The sequence below is a fragment of the Melospiza georgiana genome, chromosome 7 (genome assembly GCF_028018845.1).
Source record: "Melospiza georgiana isolate bMelGeo1 chromosome 7, bMelGeo1.pri, whole genome shotgun sequence".
NCBI classification, from domain to species: Eukaryota; Metazoa; Chordata; class Aves; order Passeriformes; family Passerellidae; genus Melospiza; species Melospiza georgiana.
The window spans coordinates 27,708,602-27,732,579 of record NC_080436.1 but is presented as its reverse complement, the minus strand read 5'-3'; the positions used below and the strand labels follow the sequence as shown (position 1 = coordinate 27,732,579).

The 23,978-nt window shown below is 41.3% G+C and overlaps 1 protein-coding gene across 1 annotated transcript in view; it reads left to right on the top strand.

Moving 5' to 3' along the window:
- CNTNAP5 (contactin associated protein family member 5) overlaps positions 1-23,978 on the top strand; it is a 260,487-nt gene that overhangs the window by 129,192 nt on the left and 107,317 nt on the right. Inside the window, exons 6-10 of the mRNA XM_058027494.1 lie at positions 1,323-1,507; positions 5,019-5,162; positions 15,217-15,481; positions 17,795-17,944; positions 19,069-19,240. Coding sequence (XP_057883477.1) covers positions 1,323-1,507; positions 5,019-5,162; positions 15,217-15,481; positions 17,795-17,944; positions 19,069-19,240 — 916 coding nt within the window. The remainder of the gene's footprint in view (positions 1-1,322; positions 1,508-5,018; positions 5,163-15,216; positions 15,482-17,794; positions 17,945-19,068; positions 19,241-23,978) is intronic.

Below are 23,978 nucleotides of genomic sequence, written 5' to 3'. Positions count from 1 at the left end.
TGATCATACTCTCCTCTTCCAGCCTTACTGCAAAATCTTCACTGGCTTCATCTGTGGGTGTCCCATGGTATTGGCCTCAGCAGTCTCTGCTGGCTCATGTTTCTCATACTGAGGGGTTTAAGTTGGGCATTTTTCCCCTTGTGCTTAATTATGTTTGTTTTAGAAATCAGTAACTATTTTCCACAGCTGTTGGACTTCATTTTTACATAAGCTCATTAATTGTTGAGTCCCTAGGTTGTGCTTTCTTTCTTTCCTTCTTTGTTTTTCAGCAAAGTTTGGAAATGATAATGCATCATTTTCTGATTTGGGATTTGGATGTTACTTGAACCAAAAACCTACATCCCAAAGCTCTGAATGGGGGAGTCTACCCCACTGAATTGTCCTCTTACAAATTTTCTGTGCTAGGATAAGAGTATACTATAGTTAATTATATTATGTAACTTCCAGAGGAGATACTGTTGTGGATGTGCATTGTGAGATGAGTTGGGTTTTTTCTTCAGCTGTAGCCCCAAGTGTACCAAATTTTACCCATTTCAGGTCCTCTTTTTTGCATTCACATGTCATGACAGGGGTTTTGATGACTTCTCTTCAATCTGCTTGCATCTTGCCTGGCAGTTTTGGAGCATGTGTTCTCTCCATTCTGTGGGAATGTAAAGGAGGATACACACTCCCTTTCAGTGAGAGGCTCTGAAGTGTTCAGACATGTAGCCAGCTGGAAAACAGAAGAGTGCTTGAAATTACTGGGTTAAAATTACCAGCCTAAATATTTTTATGATTTGTGATCTATACTTTTGGAGAGCTAGGCCAGGTTTAAGAACTTTTATGAGCTGAACAAAACACACTTATTGCTTCGCTGACTAGTGCCTTTTTTTTAAACAATTTTCTTGTTAAAATGCAGAAAGCACGGAGTTGACAGTGAAGTGTCAGGAGTGGTCTGTTGATGTGATTAGACAGAAGATTTTGGTGTTACCCAAAGGAAGCTCTTAAGCCACCAGGACCAAAAAAAGCCTGGCAAAATCAAGGATACAGACAAAGTAATAGTGTCCTGCCTGCTGCAGTGTGTGAGTGCAGCATCTGTAACACCTCCTGGTTCATCACGAGGATTTCACAGGGAAAGAATATGTGTGTGGTGGGGGGGGTATGCACACATGTCTGTGAATAAGAGACCCAAGGAATCTAAGGCAGTCTTTGAAAAGAATTTGCTTCTAAGAGCTCTGACTTGCATCCTGGAGCTCTGCTCTGTGCTTTCCTTGAAGTCCCCATGCTCCAGTCAAGAGTCTGGAGGTAACTCTCGTGTCTTCTGCCTCTCTGTGCCACTCCAGGGGACTCCAACCTGCACTTCAGTAACAGCCACACCTCTGTCACCTTGGGCAGCCTCCTGGATGACCAGCACTGGCACTCAGTTCTCATAGAACGCTTCAACAAGCAAGTGAACTTCACAGTGGACAAGCACACCCAGCACTTCCGAACCAAGGGGGATTCAGATCACTTGGATATTGATTATGAGGTGTGTGAAGCCCTTTAGGTTTTAACCTTTGAGTTGAGGTATGAATTGCTATAAAATGAGTGTGATGGAAAGCAGCTACCCTATGAGCTGTTTCTTTCCAGAACAGATCATTATTTAATATTTCCTTCCTAGAGAGCTCCTTTCATACTTTAACAGCATAAACTATGTAGTGTAATTCCAAATATGGCAGAAAGTGGCAAATCTCTGTGGAAATAGGCATTACATTATGTTTGCACTTCAAAGTATGGCAGACTTTGAATAAATGAGAAGTCATAGCCTGGGTTCTAGTCAAATGTTCAGGGAGCAGCTGTGTTATCATGTCCAGTATAATTTTAATGGCATCACTGTGCACCATCCCTGCATTGAATTGAGCATGACTGTGGGGATTCTAGCCCTGAGTTGTCCCTGTATCCAGACACCACTTGCTTGAATTACAGCTCTCCACATAGAGATGAACATGTGAAAATTATTGTATTCCCACCAGGAATGAAAGACCTCCAGTATGCAAGGAAGTTTTAGCGAGGTGGGCATCTGTCTTTTCTCCCAGATAGCAAACGACAGGATGAGAGGAAATGGCCTCAAGTTGTGGCAGAGGAGGTTTAGATTGGATAGCAGGAAAATCTTCTTACTGAAAGGGTGGTCACACATTGAAATAGTCTGCCCTGGGAAGTAGTAGAATCATCATCCCTGGGAGTGTTCCAAAGATGTATGGAAGTGGTAGCTGGGGATATGGTCTGGTCATGAACATGAGGGTGCTGGGTTGGACTCAGTCTTAGAGGTTTTTTCAATCTTAGTAATTCTGTGATTTTAACCACCAGCTTGAGCCAGTTTCCTTCACATCTGAGCATGTTGCAGAGCATGCTGATCTAGGGAGCTAGAGCAGTTCAGCAGAAGAAACATCCTGCCTGCCCATAAACCCGAGCCTGGTGTGTTCCCCTGTGATGGGACCAAGGTGTGGCAGAGTGCAGTTTATATCACCCCAGCAGTTCAGTGCTTATGGATGATAGTTGTTTAATAAGTACCTTAATGCCCTCAATATCATCGTATCTGTATGCAAGGCACCTCCTCATCTGTTGGCCATCAACGCCAATGTGTGCAAATTCCCCCTGTTCCTTTTGATCCCCTTGTGCTTATCTGCCAAGTCTTCCTTGCCCACAAGGCTCAGGGTCGTGCTTGCACAGAGCCATCACCCTGTCTGGGTGTGTTGAGCTGGCATGGTTCACTGCTTCAGAGACCACAAGTTCCCCCTTTGCACTTTGAATTCATTTCTCCGGAAAGGATCATTTTCCGACACACCCAAGGGAAAAAAGCAGACAGCTCAGCAGTGGCAGGTGCCTGCTCTCCTGCTCTCTCCTCTCATCTTCCAGATGAAATTCCTTTCTTTGCGTTTCACAAAGCAGGGTGGAGAGAGTGGTACCTGTCCCCTGGTACTGCTCTACCAAATCATGAGCACATTTAGTAGGGTCAGTGCTTGGAACCGTGGGATTCTGCAACAGCTTTAGGGTGAACTATCAGGGGCCAAAACTGTAACTGCTTTTAAAATGGAGTTGAGAAAAGCCAAATAACTGAGTCATCAGCTTTTCTAATTTCAAAATAATAAAATTTCTTACCTCTTACTTGGTGCCAGCTAGGGGAAACTCAGGCTCCAATCTAATTTACAGAACATTTTTCCAGATGTTCAAAAATAGGGAACATGATAGAAAAGATCTCCAGGTGTTGTAAATCAGCATCACCACCAACTACTTTGGCACTCAGACCTTGTCCCCTGAGCTTAGTTTTTCAGTGTGTTTTTTCTCCATTTGCACTGAGAGAGTCTTTCAGTCAAACGTTACAGCAATGCAGTCTACTGAAAGTTTATCTCAGCACACTTTGGGGATTAAAGGCCTTACTGAGGGTAATAAAATCATTACTTTCATAATTAAAATTATTACCAATCACAAAGGAAACTGTTTTCTTAATAATGCTTTGGTGTAATTGATATTGATTTTTCTTCTTGTTTTGAAACCCCAGTACAGAGTCTCTTAGCAGGAGACTTGAAGAATAGAACATGAAAGAAAGAAAGTCTGGCCTCTTAGAAAGAACTAATGATTCTCACTGGAAAAAAAAAACAGCATTGCTACTAGATAAGCCCTCATGCCAATAACAAACCTGCAAGTGACGTAAAGTAGCAGTCTGCTCACTCTTTATTTCTCTGAAGTGATCAATTAAAACAACTGAGGTGCAAGTTCATTAAGAACTTGTTTTCAAGTAAATGTTTTCAAGGTTACCCAGGGAGGTTTCACTTGCTTATGTATCCCAGCTTGTTAGATGGAGTGGGAGGAAAAATAACCCCCAAATTGCCCTTTATTTTTGTAATAATGAGCTGAGGAAAGGCTTTGGGAATTGTGACAGGGGAATAGGGCTGACCAGGTTCCAGGAGCTGGCAGCCTGTAAGCAGTGCCACACAGCAGGGCATACTCTTGCTGCAGTGGATGCAGTAGGATTGCAGCACAGGTCCTGATCAAGTGTGGCTGCAGGATTCCCATCTGCATTATATCACTCACTGTGCTGCTGGCTGTGATGGGAAAAATGAGTAAAACTTCAGTGGTACCACCAGTAACGCTTTGCCAGAAAGGTCAGTAAAGTTAATTAGAAATGAGCTGTGACATTTGGAAAATGAAGGCAGGATTATCAGAATTTTTTGGGGTTGTGGAGTTTGGTTTTCTTTCTTTTCTTCAGAATCTGAACAGTTATGCTGTATTTGGGCAGCTTGATTTTCTTAGGCTCTTTGTCCTCCCAGTGCTTTCAGCCCTCCAGTTGAGTGAGGAGCTGTAACCTGCACAGTGTTAACATCTGCCAGAAATTTTGTGCAAATGTGTAGCCTGCAAAACTTCTCCATTAAAAAGCTCAGTCCCAAATGCCCCATGGGACAGTTGTAAAGACCAAAGCACAGGGAAACTGCAAGGTGCAAATGGGGTACTTGTGTATGTAATAGTGCCCTTCTCTGGCTGAAACCAGAACTGCTCAACACGTGCCTGGTGGAAAGGAGTGACTGCAGCTCCCAGGCAAGCCCAGAGCTCTGAGGGCAGGGAGGATTTATTCCCTTATCGCTCAGAGCTTCCTGAGCACTGTGGGTTGCAGCCTGGTGTCACCCTCTGGGCCAGTGGGGCTGTGGGTTGCACACTGTGGGAAGGTTTCCTTGTGTGTGGGAGTTCCTAGAAGGGAGCTGGTGGCACTAGGATGCTGTGCCAAGGCGCTTCAGAGCTGCTCCCAAAGCAGTGAGCTCTCTGTGCCAGAAGTGTTTCTCCAGCAGCAGGAATGCAATGGGAGCTGTGGTTTCCCCTGAGAGATGGCCAGGGCCTGCCTCATGCTCCTGGTGATGATGTTGGTGGGAATTGTTTCTTAAATAATACCCCAGGTGGATGTATGGAGTGGGGCTCTGCTTTTGGGGTGATAACACAATGTAGTATGATATATACGTACACACATATATATATAATCTAAATAATGCTGTTCTTATTCTTTCCAAAAGCTCAGCTTTGGAGGGATTCCTGTCCCAGGGAAGCCAGGAACCTTTCAGAGGAAAAACTTCCATGGGTGCATTGAGAACCTCTATTACAATGGAGTCAATATAATTGACCTGGCCAAAAGACGCAAACCTCAGATCTATACTGTGGTAAGAGGCAGTGCCATGTGCTTCCCTTCTTTGCTTCCATGCTTTTTGTGCTCTCGTGGTGCTGCTGGCTACATTGAATGAGCAGAGTTCAGATTTGGATAGCTGTGGGCATAATTAGCTTGTTAAAATGATATTGCTGAGGTTAACACCAGCCAGCACTGGCTCCTGTGGAGAGAGTTATTGAGAGACATGTGGAAACCAATGCATTTCTATGATTTTCCTGGTCTATTAGAATTTGCTTGGGGAAACATTTTAATTTTTTTCTTCAAGATAAAAATGTGTATATTTAATGGCATGATAGAAATCATAGAGATTTTTTCTTCCTGGTTAACTCAGATAAAATCTTACTTTCTGAACTATTCTCTGTCACTGTTGGGAAGTACAGCACTAGCAGAATTCTACTTTGATGCTTCAGTTCATATTATAGAGGAGAAAAAATACTCTTGTTATCACTGGAAATAGTTTTCTTTGTGCTGCTCCTTATATTCAATGTACTGGCAGTTCTGAGAACCATTGACTTTGTACTACTGTCTCTAAATGTGGAATGGTAGGGGTAAAGCAAGAGGAACTACAGTTTTATCCAGCTTGATAGCATAAACCACAAATATAACTTAACACATAGTAAGGTCCAAAATTACAGATACATTTAAATATATCACGAAAATAACAAACATTTTATTTTGTAAGAAGAGTGAACTACACTCCCACAGCCTTGACAAACTATATTTAATTCAACTCTGTTCAGCTTTTGTCTCACTCCTACACTGTGCTTTGATTAATGCCTTTTGGCTAACACTGTGTCTTTGGAGAACATGGAGATGAAACTGCTTCTGGCTCCCATGGCATCTTCTAGTTTGTAGCAATGTGTATAAAAACACAGAACCTAAAACGAAGCAAGCCAGAAGACCAAGGAAGTTCTTTCTGTGCTTTCCCTGCCTAGGGCAAGGCTGAATAGGCAGGGAGCTGGAAAATGGAAAGGTGATGGGTGAGAAGTTCCTCACTGTGTTGTTGGCAGTCAAGACTGCCTCCAGGATACTCCCCGGGGACCAAGATACTGTGCTTTAATAATCTTGAGTTTGATTGTTCTGACTGAGGACTCAAAGGCAGAAATCCTATGAGCTGTGTTAAATTGCCCTTCCCCTCAGCTTATTTTCTAATGGGGGAGCAAAGAGCCCTTGTCTGCTTCTTAGGTCATTAAACAGCTGGTTGTTTTGCTGGCTGGGTAATGGGAAGGCCATACTAAAGAGGAAGAGCAAAATTTTGCAATGCACTTTTTTTCAGAAAGGCATTGTCTGGGTGTAAGTGGCTCCAAGCAGTGAAACTCTGTTATCACTACCCTTGGTTCAGACAATGCTAGATGAAAGGTCTAGGAATCCAGCTCCTTCTCGCAGTTTCAGGTAGTGGGGATGTGCCTCCACCCTTCAATCTGTTTCACATAAGTGATGATTTAAACACCATGGTTTCCAGAGGCAGGCTGCTTACTGCATTTTTCAGGGTTTATGAGCTGCTCTGTGCTGTGTCTGTGACGCTTGGGTATGCAAAGTGTGTGGAAAGGTTGCCACGCTCAGAGTGTCTCATAATCTTAGATGAACACCCTTCCATTGGAAATGGGCCGTGTAAATCTCTTTTCCAACATTCTTTGCATCCCAGCTGTTTCAACAATTCTCAGGTACTTCTAGGTTATTCAGGCTGATCCTGTTCCCCTTTTCTTCTCTTCCTCACTCATTAGCAATTAACTTCCTCAAATTAAAATAACTTGTTCTTGTTAAATCTAGTGTTTTGCCTGCCAGAGTTACTGTGCACTAAATGCTTTTACTCAAAGTGCATTGAGGTTTTCAAGCAACAAGCTCTATCCACAGGGAGCTGCAAGCTTCTCTGCTTCATGTCTTTGTAGTCACTAAGGTTGTCTGAAGTGGAAATGCAATGAAAGGATCAGCACAGAAGAATGATTAGATGTAACAGGGACTTGAAACTACTCCTTCCAAAAATATATTGCATATTTACGTCCTCTATCCACAAGTTGGAGATCACCTGAGGTGGTTCTGCCTTGTTAATCCTCAAAATACCTTTGTCTTCTAGCAAAAGATATTTGATAGCAAACTGGTTGGTTTGGGATTAGACAGCCATTAATGCTTGGAGACATCAGTTTTTGCCTCCAAAGGCAGGCAGACTTCAACACTCACTCTCTGTGCCTTTGTGAATGTTGCCACAATCAGTGAGCCAAACTTGGGGGTTTTCACACATATCAGCTTTGGGTTTTTTTTTTGCTTTTGACATCTTTCACACAAGCCAGGAGAATGATACCCCAGCTTTAGAGGTATAGATTTCCTCTCATGATGTAGTTCCTCACCCGTATAAATAATGGTCCCAAATCAGCTGCATTTAAAGTCAGAGGAAGAAACTACAGGTTGTCAATAGCAGAGTGCTGTAGTTTGTGTTGTACTCTTGGGTGGTGGCTGTGATTATCATTCTGCCTGTTCTTTTCTGTAACTCATTTGCAGTTTTCAGGCTTGCAATGAATCCCCTTGAGAAGGCATCTCAAGATAACGAGGCAGCCTGTCTCTTTGAACTGGAACTGCCTTCAGAATTCCATTTTTGTATTGCCTGATACTTAACCTCCCTACATAGCACTGTCTGTTTGGACAGGCGATCTTTCTTCTCTCTGGGGTTTCTTCTGTCCCTGATGGCACATTGTAGCCTTTGTGGCTTTTTGGGTTTAGATTTTTTTTTTTAGTTTTTTAGTTTTTTTGTTTGTTTGTTTGGTGTTTTTTGTTTGGTTGGTTTAAATTTTTGTTGGGTTTCTTTTGAGCTTTTTTGTTGGATTGGGTTTTTTTTTGGGGGGTAGGGGAAGGTTTGTTGTTTTTTTGTTTGGGGTTTTTTGTTAATTTTGTTTTCCCGTCCCTTGATCATTGAATGTGGAGCAGTGATATAGAATCTTTTATGTGCTTTCCAAGTGATTACTGCAAAAGGTTATGAGAAGTCAAATTTCTGTAATTAACCACTGTCGTGGTCCTAGGGTGGACCCTTGGGAAACCTCATAAAATGCTTTAAAATAGTAATCTAAAGGTTTGCCCTATTTACGAAATGTCTTCTCAGCACAAGAGAAGTGCAGACTGCTCATTATGAGAAATGACACAGCCGTTCCACTTCTTGGGCAATTAAGTAGGGGCAAGAAAATATGCAAGTAAGAGCCACATTTATAAGAAGCAGGAGGGAAAGTTTTCTTCACAGAAGGAAATTTTATCTCTTGATATCTGGGATGGAGAAGTCTTCATTGAGGGAATTTGTGCATGTTAAGAGTATACGTAGGTGCAGGAAGAGATGGGGCAAGATTTAGGAAGACAAATCCATTGAGAATTGCTAAATGCATCTGGTTAAGGGAGAACATAAGAGAAAACAATACCTACAGCCTCCTGAAAATATAGGATCCATTCCACCATGGATGGGTGGAATCTAGCACCATTAATGCTAGATTCTGGTTGCACCCTTAGAAACTGTTCAAATGTGACCTGTGGCCAGTGTCTTAAGTTGTTTTTGTGCTTCACTGATTTGTGATGCCAAAATAGGAAGTTGTCTAGCTCATGAAAAGAAATTAGGAGATCATGAAAAGATGCTGTGTTTGGTCTTCTCAGTGGTCCACCCTACTTACTCACTGAAATTGAGAAAAACACAATCTCCCTTTCTCTTCCATTACCTCTGGCTAACAGAAATTGGAGTTGCATTTTTGTTTAGCAGAGCAAACCCTGTGCTGGCTCCAGAGGAGTGCAGGGTACTGTAAGGCAGAAGTTGTCAGCTCTCAGATATGCTTGGATTTCTACGCTGGCCTGCCATGCTGAATGTGAGAGTGACAGCTCAGCACAGCGAGGGATGTGGAGACATGTAAATGTATCACTGCAGTGCCTTGGGGATATAACCAATTGCCAGCATCAAAGAGCAAGGAAAGATACCTAGTGACAGGAGAATGTAAACTAATAATTCATTCTCTTTATAGAGAATCCAAACATGCTATTTTATTAAGCTGATTTGAGGTACGTCCATCCTGAGAAGAATTTCCTTGTCTCGTTCTACCAAAGTGCTCTGGCAAGTGCTGATCTATCTGTGAACATCAGGCTGGTGATTTGTGAGGGCCCCTCCTAGGGTTTGGAGAACCAAAGTTAGATTATTTTTCCTATTTTTGGTGTTCCAATGAGACTATAGGAATCCTATATAAAAATGCTGGAAGTTTTCAGTGACATTTTTCACAACTTCCTGTGGACCAACATGAATTTCTAAAAAAAAAAAAAACAAGTAAAAATTACTCAATTATCTAATGGAAGTGTTGGGTCACACAATTAAAGGAGAACAGAATTTGCTATTTTTTAGATAAGACAGATTCTAGAAATATTTGATTCTTTTAAAAATAGGTATTTATAGTTTCTTCTATCTTTCTTTGAGGTCTCTGGGTCTTCAGAGGAGTCTCCTTTGCATTCTACCTGCAATGTGGAATAGCAAGGAAGTCTATATAAATAGCATTCATTCTAAGGTCCTATTTTATTGTTCCTGAAGGGTATAACAGGATTATTTTGAAAGAAATTAAGTGTGTCACCTCAATTGAGGTCTTGAAATAAAGTCTATTTAAATTACATCTTTCCCATTGATTTCAGTTGGCTTTGTCCACAATTCTAAAGAGCTTCAGCGTGCAAATGTATAATCCAGCACATAGCTGCATTTATAAAGTCTCCTTGATATAAAAGTTTCTTTGTGTTAGGATTTTGATAGTTGTGATGGCAACAAATGAAGCAAGTATTTCGGGGAGAGAGACCGTATTTTTTAATAATTCTGGATGACATGCAGAAAAAAATGACATGTTTCTGAGCAAATAAGGCTTTTTTGAGAGTCATCAGATTTCAGAAAATTACAGGTTAGAAACAATTGTTCAGGGTTTCATTTATTACATTATCTGGCTAGTCAAATTGAATGAATAGGGCAGTTAGTGCCTGCTGAGCAGAGGAGGATGTTTCAAGGTGGGAGGTGATAAGGCTGTTAGTCCCTGTAGGAGAGGAAGAGAGATGGCTAATTATTGTCATAGGAGCTAGCAGGGGATAAGGAAAATGGGAGAAAATGTAATTTTCTGCAAAGCCAAGGCTTAGTATATATTTTAATGTCTTATTCCAATTGGTAAGGCCTTAGGAACTCTTTGGCACTGGGCATAACAGAAGCTGAGCCCATCACAGTCAGGAGCCTGGATTGTGTGCAGTTCACCCCAACCATTTAAGCTGGTGCTGTGCTATGATACACAGATAATTGCAATTTAAAAAAGGAAAATCTATTAAGAGAAACTAATACATTAAAAAAAAAAGGAAAATGCTGATAGGAATTTCTTTCCATACACTTTTCTATTTTAAGGTAGATGTGGTTCTGTTTTCATAATAATAATGAAGGAAAAAAATCTCATTGCTGCTGTGTTTTGTTCTAGGCAATAAAAACTAATAAGCTGTAGATCACTTTACCTTGAAGTGGAGCAAAAATTGGACTTGGACTGTAATAATTTGCCAGTTTGATCTAAGACATCTATCTAATTCACTTCTATCAAGGTGAATTTGAGAGGCTGGCTTCATTCCTACTTGTTGCTTAAGGTGAATATTCTCCCTCACCAGGAGTTTGGGTGTGGGTGAGATCTTGGGAGGAGACAGGACAGGTCTCCAGGACAGCTGATCCAAACTGACCAAAGGCACATTCCACACCAAGTGAGTCTGCTCAGCAGTAAAAGCCAAGAGAGAAAGGAAGGCATTCATTATTGCAGAGCAACTTCTACGCATGCTGAAACTGCTTCCTAGGAAGTAGCTGGGCATCATCTGCTCATGGAAAGTAAAAATTAAGTCTTTTGTTTTCCTTTGCTTCTGTGTGCAGCCTTTGCTTTATTGAACTGCCTTTCTCTTGACACAGGAGGATTTTCTTCCTAGCATCCAGACAAAGTCAATACACCACAGAGAGAAAATATTAAATGGTCACTATTTTCTGTGTATGTGTGTTTCCTCCTGTGGTCTTTTCCCCCCATTTCCTGTCTGAGAAAAACAATGTAGAATGTTTCCAAAATATTTCTGTATTTGCTCTCATCTTTTGTCAGCATCTCTTCACTATTGCACCATGTAATGAAACAGTAATGTACAGTTACTGTGGGCATAAAAATGCTAAAATCCTTTGCTCTGCTTCTGGCCAGTGACAAAGTCAGTTTAGGAGTCTGAGATAAAGAACATCCAGAAAGGTCCAGCCAAGAATCGAATCCCTTTTTCTGTCATGATCACAATGTTTCAGTTTCTTCTAACCGTTCTCTATTGTTTGTTAAATGTTACTTTCTGTCCATTGGGAATATTATTTTAATGTAAACAACTTAAATCAATATGATAAACAATTAACATTTTATTGGAATTCATGGTACCTGCAGTAAGTGGAGATAGGGCAGTTCTCTATCACGAGATTGATTATCACAGGGCCATATTCATTTCAATGTAACTTGGATCAGGAAAGCTTTCAGATTTCCATATTGAAATTTTTTTCAGAGAAACAGAAACCCATTTCAGTACAGGAACTTTAGGTCCCCTGCCCTTGGGATGGACTGGTTGCTCACTCAGTGGACCCATCCTAACTGAAGGCACACTGTGCACCTTGGTGCTCCCATATCCTGTTTGAAGACAGTTTGCAGCAGTATTTCAGAAGGCTGGAGCTGGTATCTCACTTTGATTTGCTTTTCATGTAGTGTTCAGCATGGTCTTGAGAAGTACATGAAATATGTGGGTCTCCTGACATTTGTTCTGCTAGAGAGAATTAATTTAAAAACAGGGCTTGAAGGAACCTCCCTCATTCTCAAAATCCAGTTTCTCGGAGTTGAAGTCCAATTTTTCATCTTATCCTTTTAAAACTGCATCAAAGGTCACCTTTTTCTTCTGTTGCTCTCCTTGTAAATTCATCTGCAAACTCAGTCCCTTCACAGCTAGAAGAAGTCCTCTGATTTCCCAGCTGGAGATATTCTTGCCAGGTTACCACATCTGTATCTCAGCCAGGCCTGGGATCTTAGTCCCTTTACCTGTCATATGAATCATCCTTTCTAATCCTCTGCAGAAAGCAGGATACCCTTTTTATTGGACAGTATCCACAGAGTGATTAATGAGGAAAGTTTAAGTGCCCATTTGATGCTCTAACCTGCAGGTAGAATGAGAGCTCAGAAATACTCATTTATTGTTCTTTCTTTTCAAGCTGTGATCTTGGCTTGGATCCTCTGGTAGGCTAAGTGCTGAGAATTGCAGTGCAGCTGTCAGTTTGAATAATTTCCCAAGTGCATATTATTTTTTATTAGTATTCTATGAGAGCAAGGAGGATGTATAAGGAATTGTTACCAATTGCCCTGACTGTGGTGTTGTCTTCGCTTTTCATTGAACAGTACATAATACTACATGAAGAAGGGCCAGAAATGACTGAAATGGTTCATTGAAGTTATACAGGTTTTATTTAAGTCCCACAGAAGTCACTGGAAAGTTTCCAGTCAGTTTTGGATGAAGTTTATGGCTCAGAGGATCTTCTATGTAATCCACTTTTATCCTCATCACTTAGCAACTGTGTTCTTCCATTCTCTTTTAATAGGAGAGGCTCTGGTTCTTCTTTCTTCTTTAAAATGCTGTAACATGCTGCTGCCTGTTCATTCAACATCTCACTTGAACAAGAACCACCTCTTAAGCTGTACCCTGCCTGCAGAAATCTGAGCTGCTTCTACTCTTTTCTTAAGACAGCTGTCATGGCAGCCAGTGAAAAAATTGCAAGTGTCTTGATTGCATTTTTAGGCTCAGAAGTTTTCTCTTGTAAGAACAATAAGAACTATTTTGTTAAGATTTCACTGCTTGTTAGAGGAGTCGTTAATCAGTCTGGAGATGGACTCAATGGAATTCTCAAATGCCACATGATAGCTAAAGTTTCCAGCAGCTGGGTAGAGCTGAGCATCTCCTTTATTTTCTCTAGGGATTAGACCATTCTTATCCCATTTCCTAGCCAATGAGCTTTTACTTTTCAGTTAAATTGGGTTCAATTATAAAATCAAGTGTCTTCCAGAAATCTGGCATATGCCCTGGAGAGTTCCAGAACTGCTGCCAATTAATGCAAAATGCTCATGATCAGATGAAGGTTTAGAGGGAGCTGTTTACTTTTCTGACTTAGACCTGCTGGAATAATTTGATTGAAAATAACACAGCAAATTTAACAATTTTTTTAAAGGGAACCCATCCGCTTCAAAGCAACAGTTGTGTATGTCTTTTTTTCAGGTTTTCATGTTACTGTCTCTAGGGAGGTAGACAGGTTGGTCAGTGTAAGGATGTCAGCAATTGTTGGTGTGTATTAACTTCATCATCTGGCTTTGCTCTGGAATGCTGCTTTGTTTCCCTCCTAAATTAATCAGTTGAATTGATGTAAGTTCTTGGGGTATCAGTTGTTTTACTCAACTTTTCTTTTTTTTTTCCTTTTATTTTTTACAAATTCTGGCTGGTTTTTAGTCCTGACTGCAATTACTTATGGCCCCTTACGTCATGGAAGTCCCAATTTTTGAATAAGAATAACAAAAATACCTCCTGAAAAGAAACCCCCAAAAGGCAGACACACCTCTTGTCTGTCTTACAAAAGCACCTTTAATCTCATTTACACAGAATATTGCAGCACCACTTTTGTGCATTTCCAGCTCTCTGTTCTTATCGTGTGTGGAACGACACCTGCTCTGCTTCAGTTTAGACGATGGAGAGGCTAAAGTCAGACTTCAGAGCTTGAAGTCTGACCAGGTTAAGAGAGGGAAGAAATGTGCAGCTCCTGTCCATATGTCCCAGCATTGGCATGGCAGTCAGAACTCTTTGCTGATCATGTCTCAGGACAGGACTTCTGGACTGAATTTTGATTAAAACTGAGGTAGAAATGTAACAATAGCAAAAAAAAAAGTTTGTGCCATCTTTTCATGCAACAAATCCCAGCTGGTAGTAGAAACATTTTAAAGGCTGGGACCAAATTTCCATCCTACTTCCCACCTGACTAATGTTCAGATAAGCTTTGGATTATATCTCAAAACACATTATAATATGATATACCCATGGATTCCTTTTGCCAAATCTGGTTGGTAGCATTCTGAACCTAACAGGCACTGTGCAGATAGCTCCATATAGATAAGTATCTATCAAAGATTGTTTAATCCAGTGATTACTTTGTCTATTTCTGGCACCTTATTTCCTGTTTAAAAAATAAAGACTGGAAAGACATTTGAAAGTGATAGGGAGCAGTTTCATCATCTGTCTGAGATTGCAGGCAGGAATTCCCCAAGCACTGTGCAACTTCCCGCACATCCATCAAGTGCTGTTCGTTATAATTATCCAGTTAGAGTGAGGTACAGGCTCTGATGAGAAGTGTTATCATGGAGAAAGCCTTACACTCCGATGTTTTTATCAGATTACAGCTGGTATTTTACAAAGCAGCCATGTTCAAAGCAGCTGGCTGCAACAATTTTCTTCTGGAGTGGCTTTGAAAGATGTTGCTCCTTAAGTGCATCCTGGCTTTATATATTGTTAAGGTTTTATACCATGACCTGATTAACCTGGTGGGATAATCTACAGTGGCTGAGCAAACTGATGGAGTAATTTCTTCCATCAGCTACAGAGATACAAGCTAGTGCAGGTTCTGCAGACTGCTTTGAGTAAATGTGCTTCTCTTCTGGGCAAATTGCAAATTGATTTAAGGACTGTATGATTGAGATAATCAATTAAGGTGTGGCATTGATAAGGACATTTGGTTACATTTAGGTTCTTCTAAAAAGTAAGGTTTTTATTTTTGATCATCAGCATTTGGGATAAAATAAAATTTTGAAGTTAGGTATGTTTTCCCAACATGGACAGATACATTTCCTATTGATTTCCAAAGACATGGGTCTGAATAATAATACCTATCTCAGCCTTGAGGGCGATTAGAAGTCCAATGAGCTTATTTAACTGAAGATATTTTGGGACGACTGAAAAAAAGTCATGCTGATTATGTTTAATATTTTATATTTTTGCAGGGCAATGTGACCTTTTCTTGCTCAGAACCACAGATTGTTCCCATCACCTTTGTGAGCGCCAGTCGAAGCTACTTGCTGCTGCCCGGCACCGCTCAAATTGATGGCTTGTCAGTCAGCTTCCAGTTCCGAACGTGGAATAAAGACAGCTTGCTTCTGTTCACCGAGCTGTCTGAAAACTCAGGACATCTCTTGCTTTACCTCCATGGTGGGAGATTGATGCTACTTATTCAAAAGGAGACTGAGAACCCAGTGGAAATCTCTGAAGGTGTTTATTTTTTGTTTACATTCACTTGTCTGTTTCTAAAACACAAAGGTTCGGCTCCATGGGATGAAAGGATCAAGCAATAAGGAAACACACAATCTTTCTTTCTCTTTTAAATTTTCTCTTGCTTTCCAGTGGTAAAGCTGCTCTGTACAGCTTGATCTAAGCTTGGAAAATTGGCATCCTGAAATCTCCAGACTCAATCTCACTGACAGTTAGCTGAGCCTCTATGTTCTTAAGCAGTCACACTCAATTTTCTTCAGTCAGGTCGCATGAAGCCCTTCCTGTTCCCATCTTCAGACTGTGCTGAAATCAGCTGGGGGCCAGCTCAGCCACGGCATCTTTCCCCAGCAGAAGTTAAGGGAGGCTCAGAGCTGATTTTCTTTCTCTGAATGTAGCTTTGGACTCCTCCTTTATGCTACACTCAGAAGAGTGGCTGACCATGGGCTTCCTCTCCTTACACTCCCTATTAGGCTTTCTTTAGCTGCTTTGTGTAGTGAAGCTGGTGGGATGCAAGAGGGTAAAATAGGACTGCCTCTCTGATGGAAAATTTGAGGGAATAATAACAATAATAACAATATTAGTAATATATTTTCTAAAAGAGCAGATGTTTAAAAACATGTAATATTAAAATATTCCCTGTACAGACTAAAAGAGGGCAGATGTATCTATTAAAAGAAGCAGAGATAAAAAACTGACAGAGTTGTCAAAGCAGAGCTGTTCTGTATGCATGTTTCATTCCCCTTCATGATGGAAAATGAGGCAGCCCTGCATCTATCCTTACTCATGCAGATTGCCACAGCCATAGCTTGCTGCCATTGAACACTGAAAACTGAGATTCCAGCCTTTATTGCAGTCCTAATGGAATTGTTGACAAAGCTGAGACAATGTCAATATTTGGTTGGATGCATTTGTTTTTATGTAGTTCTGAAATAATGAACCTGAGTCCAGCCTATCCAAACATGCTAAACTGCCTACTTGCACATGGGAAATGTGCAGGAGGTGCTTGTGCCCTGTTCTGCAGATGTCAAGTACTCACAATAAACTCATGCTTGCTCAAGAATGGACCAGTTTTTCCCCCAAATGGGATCTATTTCCTCTTGTAATTATTTCAAACCTTAACAACATATTTCATTTCAAACTGCACTTCTAGTTTAAAATCCATTTTTTTGCTGGAAAACCACCCTCTAATTCTATGGTAATTGTGCATGTGTTAACTGCCATTACTGAGTAAATTTCATTTTGAAATTTGTGATGAAATGGCTTTACACACACCTAACACCCACTATTTTTTTATTTTGTTTTGAACTGTTCTCACACCTCTTTGTGTTCCTAAGTGCTTGTTTGTTTTCTATGAAAGCAGCATTAACAAAAATATTCTGTAAGGGTGGGGAGTAAATACTAGTTGTCCGTGGCTGATCTCAGTGACTTCAGCCTGATGATAGCATATTTTGAACTGTAATGAGGTTGCTTTTGATCCGCACCTCTGTGTGTGGGTTCAGAAGCTTCCCCACTGATTCCCATGGCTGTCAGAATAGGGGATGTGGAGTTTCTTTGTAGCTCTGTGGTGATATTTCAAGAGCCACACAATGCAGCACTGATTTTCAGAATAAGGAAACAAGACAGGTAATTTCCCAGTTCACATGAGTGTCTGGAAGAGAAGGAGACTGCCCAGTATATCCCTCAAACTTTAGAGGTTCCTGGTCAGAGCAACAATCCCAGTTCTTGGAACATCCATGTAGAAATCCAACTTCTGTGCATCCATTAATAGTACCATGTGCTGTATTGGTGGTGGAGGGTTTTAAGAAACACAAATCCTACTGATACCTGCTGGAGTCAGTCAAGTTTCAGGTTGGAGCCTGAGAGCAGGCTATGAATGTCTCACTGAATCTAATCCTCTGCAGCCTCACACATGTGCTTAGTACCAGAAGCTCAGTAGAGATCTCTGCACACTTTTGGACTTGCAAGCATTTACCAACAGACTGAAGATTGACATAAACAACCCCAAAATTGTAACAGTGTGTTAACAGAAAGGTGGAGGATTGGGCTAGCTTGATGAGTGCCTGCAGTAGTACAAGATTAGATTAAAATGTGAGATGACCTACTTAAATACTCTCCAAACTTCCCTTTTCCTGGGCCCTTTCTCCTATGCCAGCTTGTTTCCAGAGCTAATGAGTCCTTTTCAGCTACAGTTCTCCCCTTTTATAGCTCAGCTGCATATTTGTGGCCACAAGTTGGAAGCAAGAGGAGATTTGAAGAGCACAGTTGTCTCCTGCACGTCTTTTTTTTTTTCACTTTGTCCACGTTTTCTGCCAGGCACTAATCTCCACGATGGGCTTTGGCATTCTGTTAACATCAATGCCAGAAGGCACCGCATTACCCTGACGCTGGACAGCGACGCTGCCACCGCCAGCCACGCAACCACTGTGTCCAGGATCTACTCTGGGAACAGCTACTATTTTGGAGGTGGGTTGTTGCAGGGAAGTTTTCATGGTGCAGATCCTCAGGTGCTCACCACAGAGCTCTCCCCAGGTGCACCTAGGTGCACTGCTTGCAGCTAAGAGCGGAGGTAAGGAGTGATGCAGTTGCAGTGCATTCAGCACCATGGACAGGTTGAGGGGTGCTGGTCCGGCCTGGCAGGGAGAGAGCAAACAGAACTGCAGGCTGAGGTGTAAAAGTGAACTACTGGTAGTGGTAGTCAATGGGTACCTACATCTATCTGACAATATATGCAAAATCTCCAAACTATATTAACCATGAGTGGTTTTGGTTTCGTTTTGTTTTGTTTCTTTTTTTTTTTTTCCCCTGGTTAAAAGGCCTTAGAGTTATTAATGTTATCAGCATTCCTGTAGATACCATTGTTCTGATCAGGCTCAGTGACTTTTTGGAGCTTAGGTGACATGCAGCTCAAATCTTCAAAGGTATTTATTTACAAAGCTCTTGTGGAAAATGAAGATAGGTTTAGCTCAATTTAGAAAATGAAAAAAAGTCTTGAAAAATATTGTCTTCTGCTTTTTGGAGCAGACTGCAAACATTGATGTCATTAAGTAAATTTAATCTAATATACTTCTGTGTAGTGGTTACTGTAGTATGGTTCTGATCTTGATGAACCCTGTGGATACAGCACTAAGTGAGGGGGTACAGGAGGTTTGGATCTCAGAGCTGTCTGAATGCTGGGGAGGCTCAGATACAAATGGCTTTCTTGCTGCCCACAAGATTGCATCTGCACATTGCTTCAGCAGCAGAATTTAACCCATAATGATTTTACATTCTGTACAACTCTTTTAACAACTCATGTTTTAGTTGCTGTGGAGTTTAAAGAGATGAAAAAAAATCACATTTTGATTTTACTCAACACAAGTATGTTTCACAAGGTAGAAACCTCATATTGTGATACTTTCAGTGACTGGCTTCTCTCTTCCTTTTTTCTTTTTTCCCATAACTAGAGGATTTATAACACAGGAGGTTGCATAGCAAAAGGAATAAAAACATTTGAAATAATAAGCCTCTGAGTTCTTGCATCAAGAAATCCCAGCAGAAATAGTTGAACATTCCAATATTCTTCTCTGCCTCTTCTCTTTTTCCCACAGGGTGCCCTGACAATTTCACCGATTCCCAGTGTTTAAATCCCATTACTGCTTTTCAAGGCTGTATGAGGCTCATCTTTATTGATAACCAGCCCAAGGACCTCATTTTAGTTCAGCAAGGCTCCCTGGGGAATTTCAGTGATTTACACATTGATCTGTGTGGCATCAAAGACAGGTAATTATTATTTCCTCTTTCTTGTATTTGTTCTTTTTTCATCCCAGTGGTTTATAAATACAGGTTGCATTAAGTGAAAATTCTGATCTGCCAACATTACAGATATTAGGCATAATAGAACTACTAATAGAAAATACTGCAACAAAGATAGGAGGACTGGAGGGGAAATGGTTTCAATTACATGAGGCTCTCTTCACATTGACTTGTAGGAAATAGAGTATGCAAATTCAATCAAACTATAGATTGGTGAAAGGATTAAATTTTATGCATAAACAACATTTGATTGCTTTGAAGTTCTAGAGGAAATGAAAGAGAAGGAAAAATTAGTTGATTCATCAGAACATGTCATACCCTTAATATATAAGCTGGTTCTGCTTAAATAAATCATCTGCAATTTTTCTTGTTAGCCATTACAGCACGTTCATGATGAGGATATGGTACATCTCGTGGGCAATACTGCCCATTCAGTGGGACAATATAATGATGGAATGTCTGCATCTGCCAGAGAAACATTTCAGTTTAAATAGTGATCCACATCCCTCCTAAGATAAAACCTGACAGGAACCCCAGATTTTCCCATAAAACGCAGAGAGGAAATAAGAAGCCAATTTTTTCTAAAGTATTTTGTAAATCTCTTTTGCTTCTTATGGATTTTTAGTGTCTAAATATTTCTGAATCATTTATGCAAATGTGTACTTTGAAGTTAGTATGTGGAATAGGAAGTTCTGTGATTTTTTTTTTTTGTTTCTATTTTTGGTGGTTTTGGGGTTTTTTTAATCTACCTAAGTTCTGAAAAGTAGAATTGAAACTGCTGGAAATTTCATGTGCTTCAAATAGTTAGGGGAGTAATAAGGATATTTTGGAAATGCATTAGGACTGTAAGCATTTAATGTTTTTTTCAGACATGTTACTTAGATGAAGTTGATGTCTGATTTCCATTATTCCTTCCTGTAGGAGGGATCAGTCTTCTGGAGCTGCAGTCTTTTGACAAGTGGGCAAAATGTTTGTGATGCAAGACCTTTGTGCTCATCTTTGTATGTTCATTTTTGTTAATTTATATGGAGAAATTACTGACTTGGCTGATCAAATCTCTTTCCATATTTAATGATGGCTGAATTCAGGGGAATGTGAATTTCATACTTGATGTGCCTGAAATGGTAGATGGAATTCTATCACTCCAAGATAGAATGGAAAAAGATGCAGCTAATTTCACAAAAGGAAGCAAAATGTCATCTTTCCTAGGAACTGAGAGAGAAAATTTTTCCTGTTTTCTTGGAAAAACAGATTATTTAAGATCGAGTGGAGCATTTAAAAGCACTTTGTGTGATTGCATGTTGAAACAAAAGAGAACTCTTCTGGTATGATCCAGAGGTGCTGTGGGACCTCTCCAGTGCCTTCACTGTCACCAAGTCTAGGCTAAGTGCTACTCAGTGGTACTACTGAAAATATCTTCCTTATCTTCAGTGTCCCAAGGATGACAAGCATTAGTCTGTGATCATATCATAAAATTTTTTAGGGCAATGATTCAAACATAATAAGAACGGGATTGTTTTACATAATGCCACCTTTCTTGTTAAATATATCAATCACACAGACAAAAAAAGTTTTGTGTGATGTAATGAAGGACCTGAGGGTGCTGACTGACAGAGGCTAGACCAGCCAAAGGGTGCCCAAGTGGCCCAGAAATCCAATGGCATCCTGGCCCTGTGCTCTTCAACATCTTCATCAATGATTTGAACTTAGGGCTGGAAGGGATTCTGAGCAAGTTCACACATGATACAAAACTGGGAGGAGCTGTTGACCCCATCAAAGGCAGGAGGGCCCTGCAGAGAGCCTTGATAATTGAGAGGGCTGGGCAATCACCAGTTCTGTGAAGTTCAACAAGGGGAGGGGTACCCTCACCTGCCGTCCTGGGGACACCTTTGGGCACTGCAATGTGAGAAAGATATTGAACTGTTAGAGAGCATCCATAGGGGGCAATGGAGATGGTGAAGGGCCTTGAAGGGAAGCTGTGTGAAGAGCAGCTGAGGGCACTCCTGTTCAGCCTGCAGTAAAAGAGACTGTGGGGAGACCTCACCAAGTTACAGCTCCTAGTGAGGGGAAGAGGAGGGGCCAGCACTGATCTCTTCTCTATGGTGACCTGAGGGAATGGCCTGCAGTTACATCAGAGGAGGTTTAGGTTGGAAGTTAGAAAAAAAGTCCTTCACCCAGAGGGTTTTTGGACACTGGCACAAGCTCCCCAGGGAAGTGGTCACAGCACCGAGCCTGACAGAGCTCAGATTGACTGAATTCTTTAACCAGAAGAGATTGCTGAGGAGAGGCAGCATAATGGTCTTAGGTGCTCAAAGGCTGCTGCAGCACTGAAGGGAACAATCATCCTTTCTGCCCAGGATGTATAGGAGAGCTGTGTGGCACAGACTGCCTCAGGTGACTGTCAAGTCTCTGTCACTGGGAGGCTTTAGGAAAAGATAGATGAGTCTGTGAGAAATAATGAACATGGGTGTGGGTGATCCTGCCCTGGGGTGTGAGCATGGACTGAGTGATCTTCAGGTTCCTTCCTTCCAGCTCTGTTGCATTCGCTCAGGCTTTTCCTGCAGCTGGAGCAGCTGTGCCTTGTTCTTGCTTTGGGGGTTCTGAAGTGTCAACAATAACAGTACATAAATTAAAAGGAAAAAAAAAAAAAAACCAAAACACAAAAAATTCCCACCAAAATCATGGCAAAAATCTTTCAGGAATTCACCTTTAACTTGTTCCTCTGTTTTCTTGAGGTTCTCGACTTCTTGGATGTGCCTGTCTCTCTTTCAGATGTGGTGTAAATGAGGGTGAGAAGTTTAGAGAAGGCAGGGACTGAGGCGCTGGAGAACTACAGAAGCATCTTCTCCCTAGTAAATCGAGATAACAGCTCTGTATGAATCCCTTCAGAACCCTCTATTTTAGTTTCTAAAAGATGAAATGCAAATCCAGTTGGATGTATTCACTGACCTCCTTCTTGGCCTGACCAGCCCTTTGCAGGAAGTGTGTCCTCTCTGGGCCACTCAGAGGAGATGCTGTGTGCAACTCTGACTGCACAGTCTGTAAGTCTGTCATTCAGCCCTCATGGCTTTTTCTAAAACTGACACTCTGCTCTCTGGTGTGCTACAAACTCTTCTCTGCAAGTAGAGATGAAATAGGCTTGGGCCCTTCAGCCTGGAGAAGAGAGATCTGGGCAGGGTTGTGTGATGAGGAGCAGCATGGATGAGGTGAATGATAAACAAGAATGTGCAGTTTCTCACAAGTTCAAATCTTACACAACATCAAATTGGATGTTGTTAGATGCTGTAGAGGTCAGATGTAAAGGGAGAAGGTAGTAAGGCGTTCATGAATTTATAAGCCACAGATGGCTGGAAGCTGGCAAAGGGTTCGGTGGGATGCTTTTGAACTTATTTCATCAGCATTTTTGCTGTGGCACTGTCAGAGTATGGAAATTGAAGGAGACGCATTGTTGATCTGAGGGAAGTCTGGAGGGAGGTGATAAACTTAGGACTAGGAAGTCCAAGTCCCTCACTGTTTCTAAAACATTGTTTTCATTGTATGCAGCTCCCTATACCTCTGTTGTTCAAAACCAAAATGTATAGCATCATAGCTATGCTATTCTCAAAATACATTTGAATCTCAATGTGCATTTTGCTAAGTACTAGTACGTTCTGCACTGTGTTTTCTCTTCCTTTGTGTCAGTGGAAATAGTGGGCGTGTGGGTCTGTCTGTGTGTGGGCCAACAATGGAAGGCATAGCCTGGGGAAAATTCAGTCAGCCTCTCATTTAAAAATAAATGAAATGGGTAGGAAAACAAATATGCAGATGCTGAGAATTTGGCCACAGAGTTGAGAAGCTCTGGGATTTCCCATTCAGCAATTGGCTCGAATGCCAGATTTTGTGACTAGAAATACTAGCTCCAGTCCTGAAGCTGAATTGGTTGTTTGCTGTGGTTGGCATCCTGTTCAGAGAATAGATGCAGGAATGTGGGCTCAAGAGATATTGCAGCTCAAGAGTTACCATGGTTATTAGGAAAATGTGCCAGAAAATCATTAAAGCTCCGTCCAGAAATGCAGTGGATTCCCAGTCCTTCATCACACAGTACAGATGCTCCCTTTGGGCTGAGCAGGGCTGGCTGCTCCTACCACAGATGGACCCCTTGGAATAGAGCAGCAAGGGCTGCAGTGTTGCCTGGAGCCTGAAGGCATGGCTTGATTAATCTCATGGACTTCTTGAATGCAGTGGGACAGACTGCTTTGCAGTTTTATAGTGCCAGAGAAGAAAATTCCATTTGCAGGAGTTCTTGCACTCTGTGTGCACACTACCAGGTGAGATGTGGAGATGTGGTGTGGTTTCCCCTACCACCTCCTGCAAACTCTATAAGGAAAAGTCCTTAGGAGGCATTGCTGTTGGGGTAAGTTGGGCTGAAGAGCTGTTGTGAGTAGAGAAGTGGTCTTTCCTTTGAACTGGCACCTCATATGGAAATAGTCTCATTTGCCCCTCAAGGTGGTGCTGGTCAAATGTTTGCATTCACCAGGCTTTTGAGGCAAATCCTTAGAACACACCCATAATGATGACATTGGTTCCATTCATGTTTTTAACTCCTCATCCCCCATCACAAAGGATGAGGTATTTTTGTTGCTGGTGACAGAGAAAACTCTTCTAAGTCTGAAATTTCATGATTCTGTCAATCCTGCCAGAACTGAAATCCCTTGAAGTGATGGAC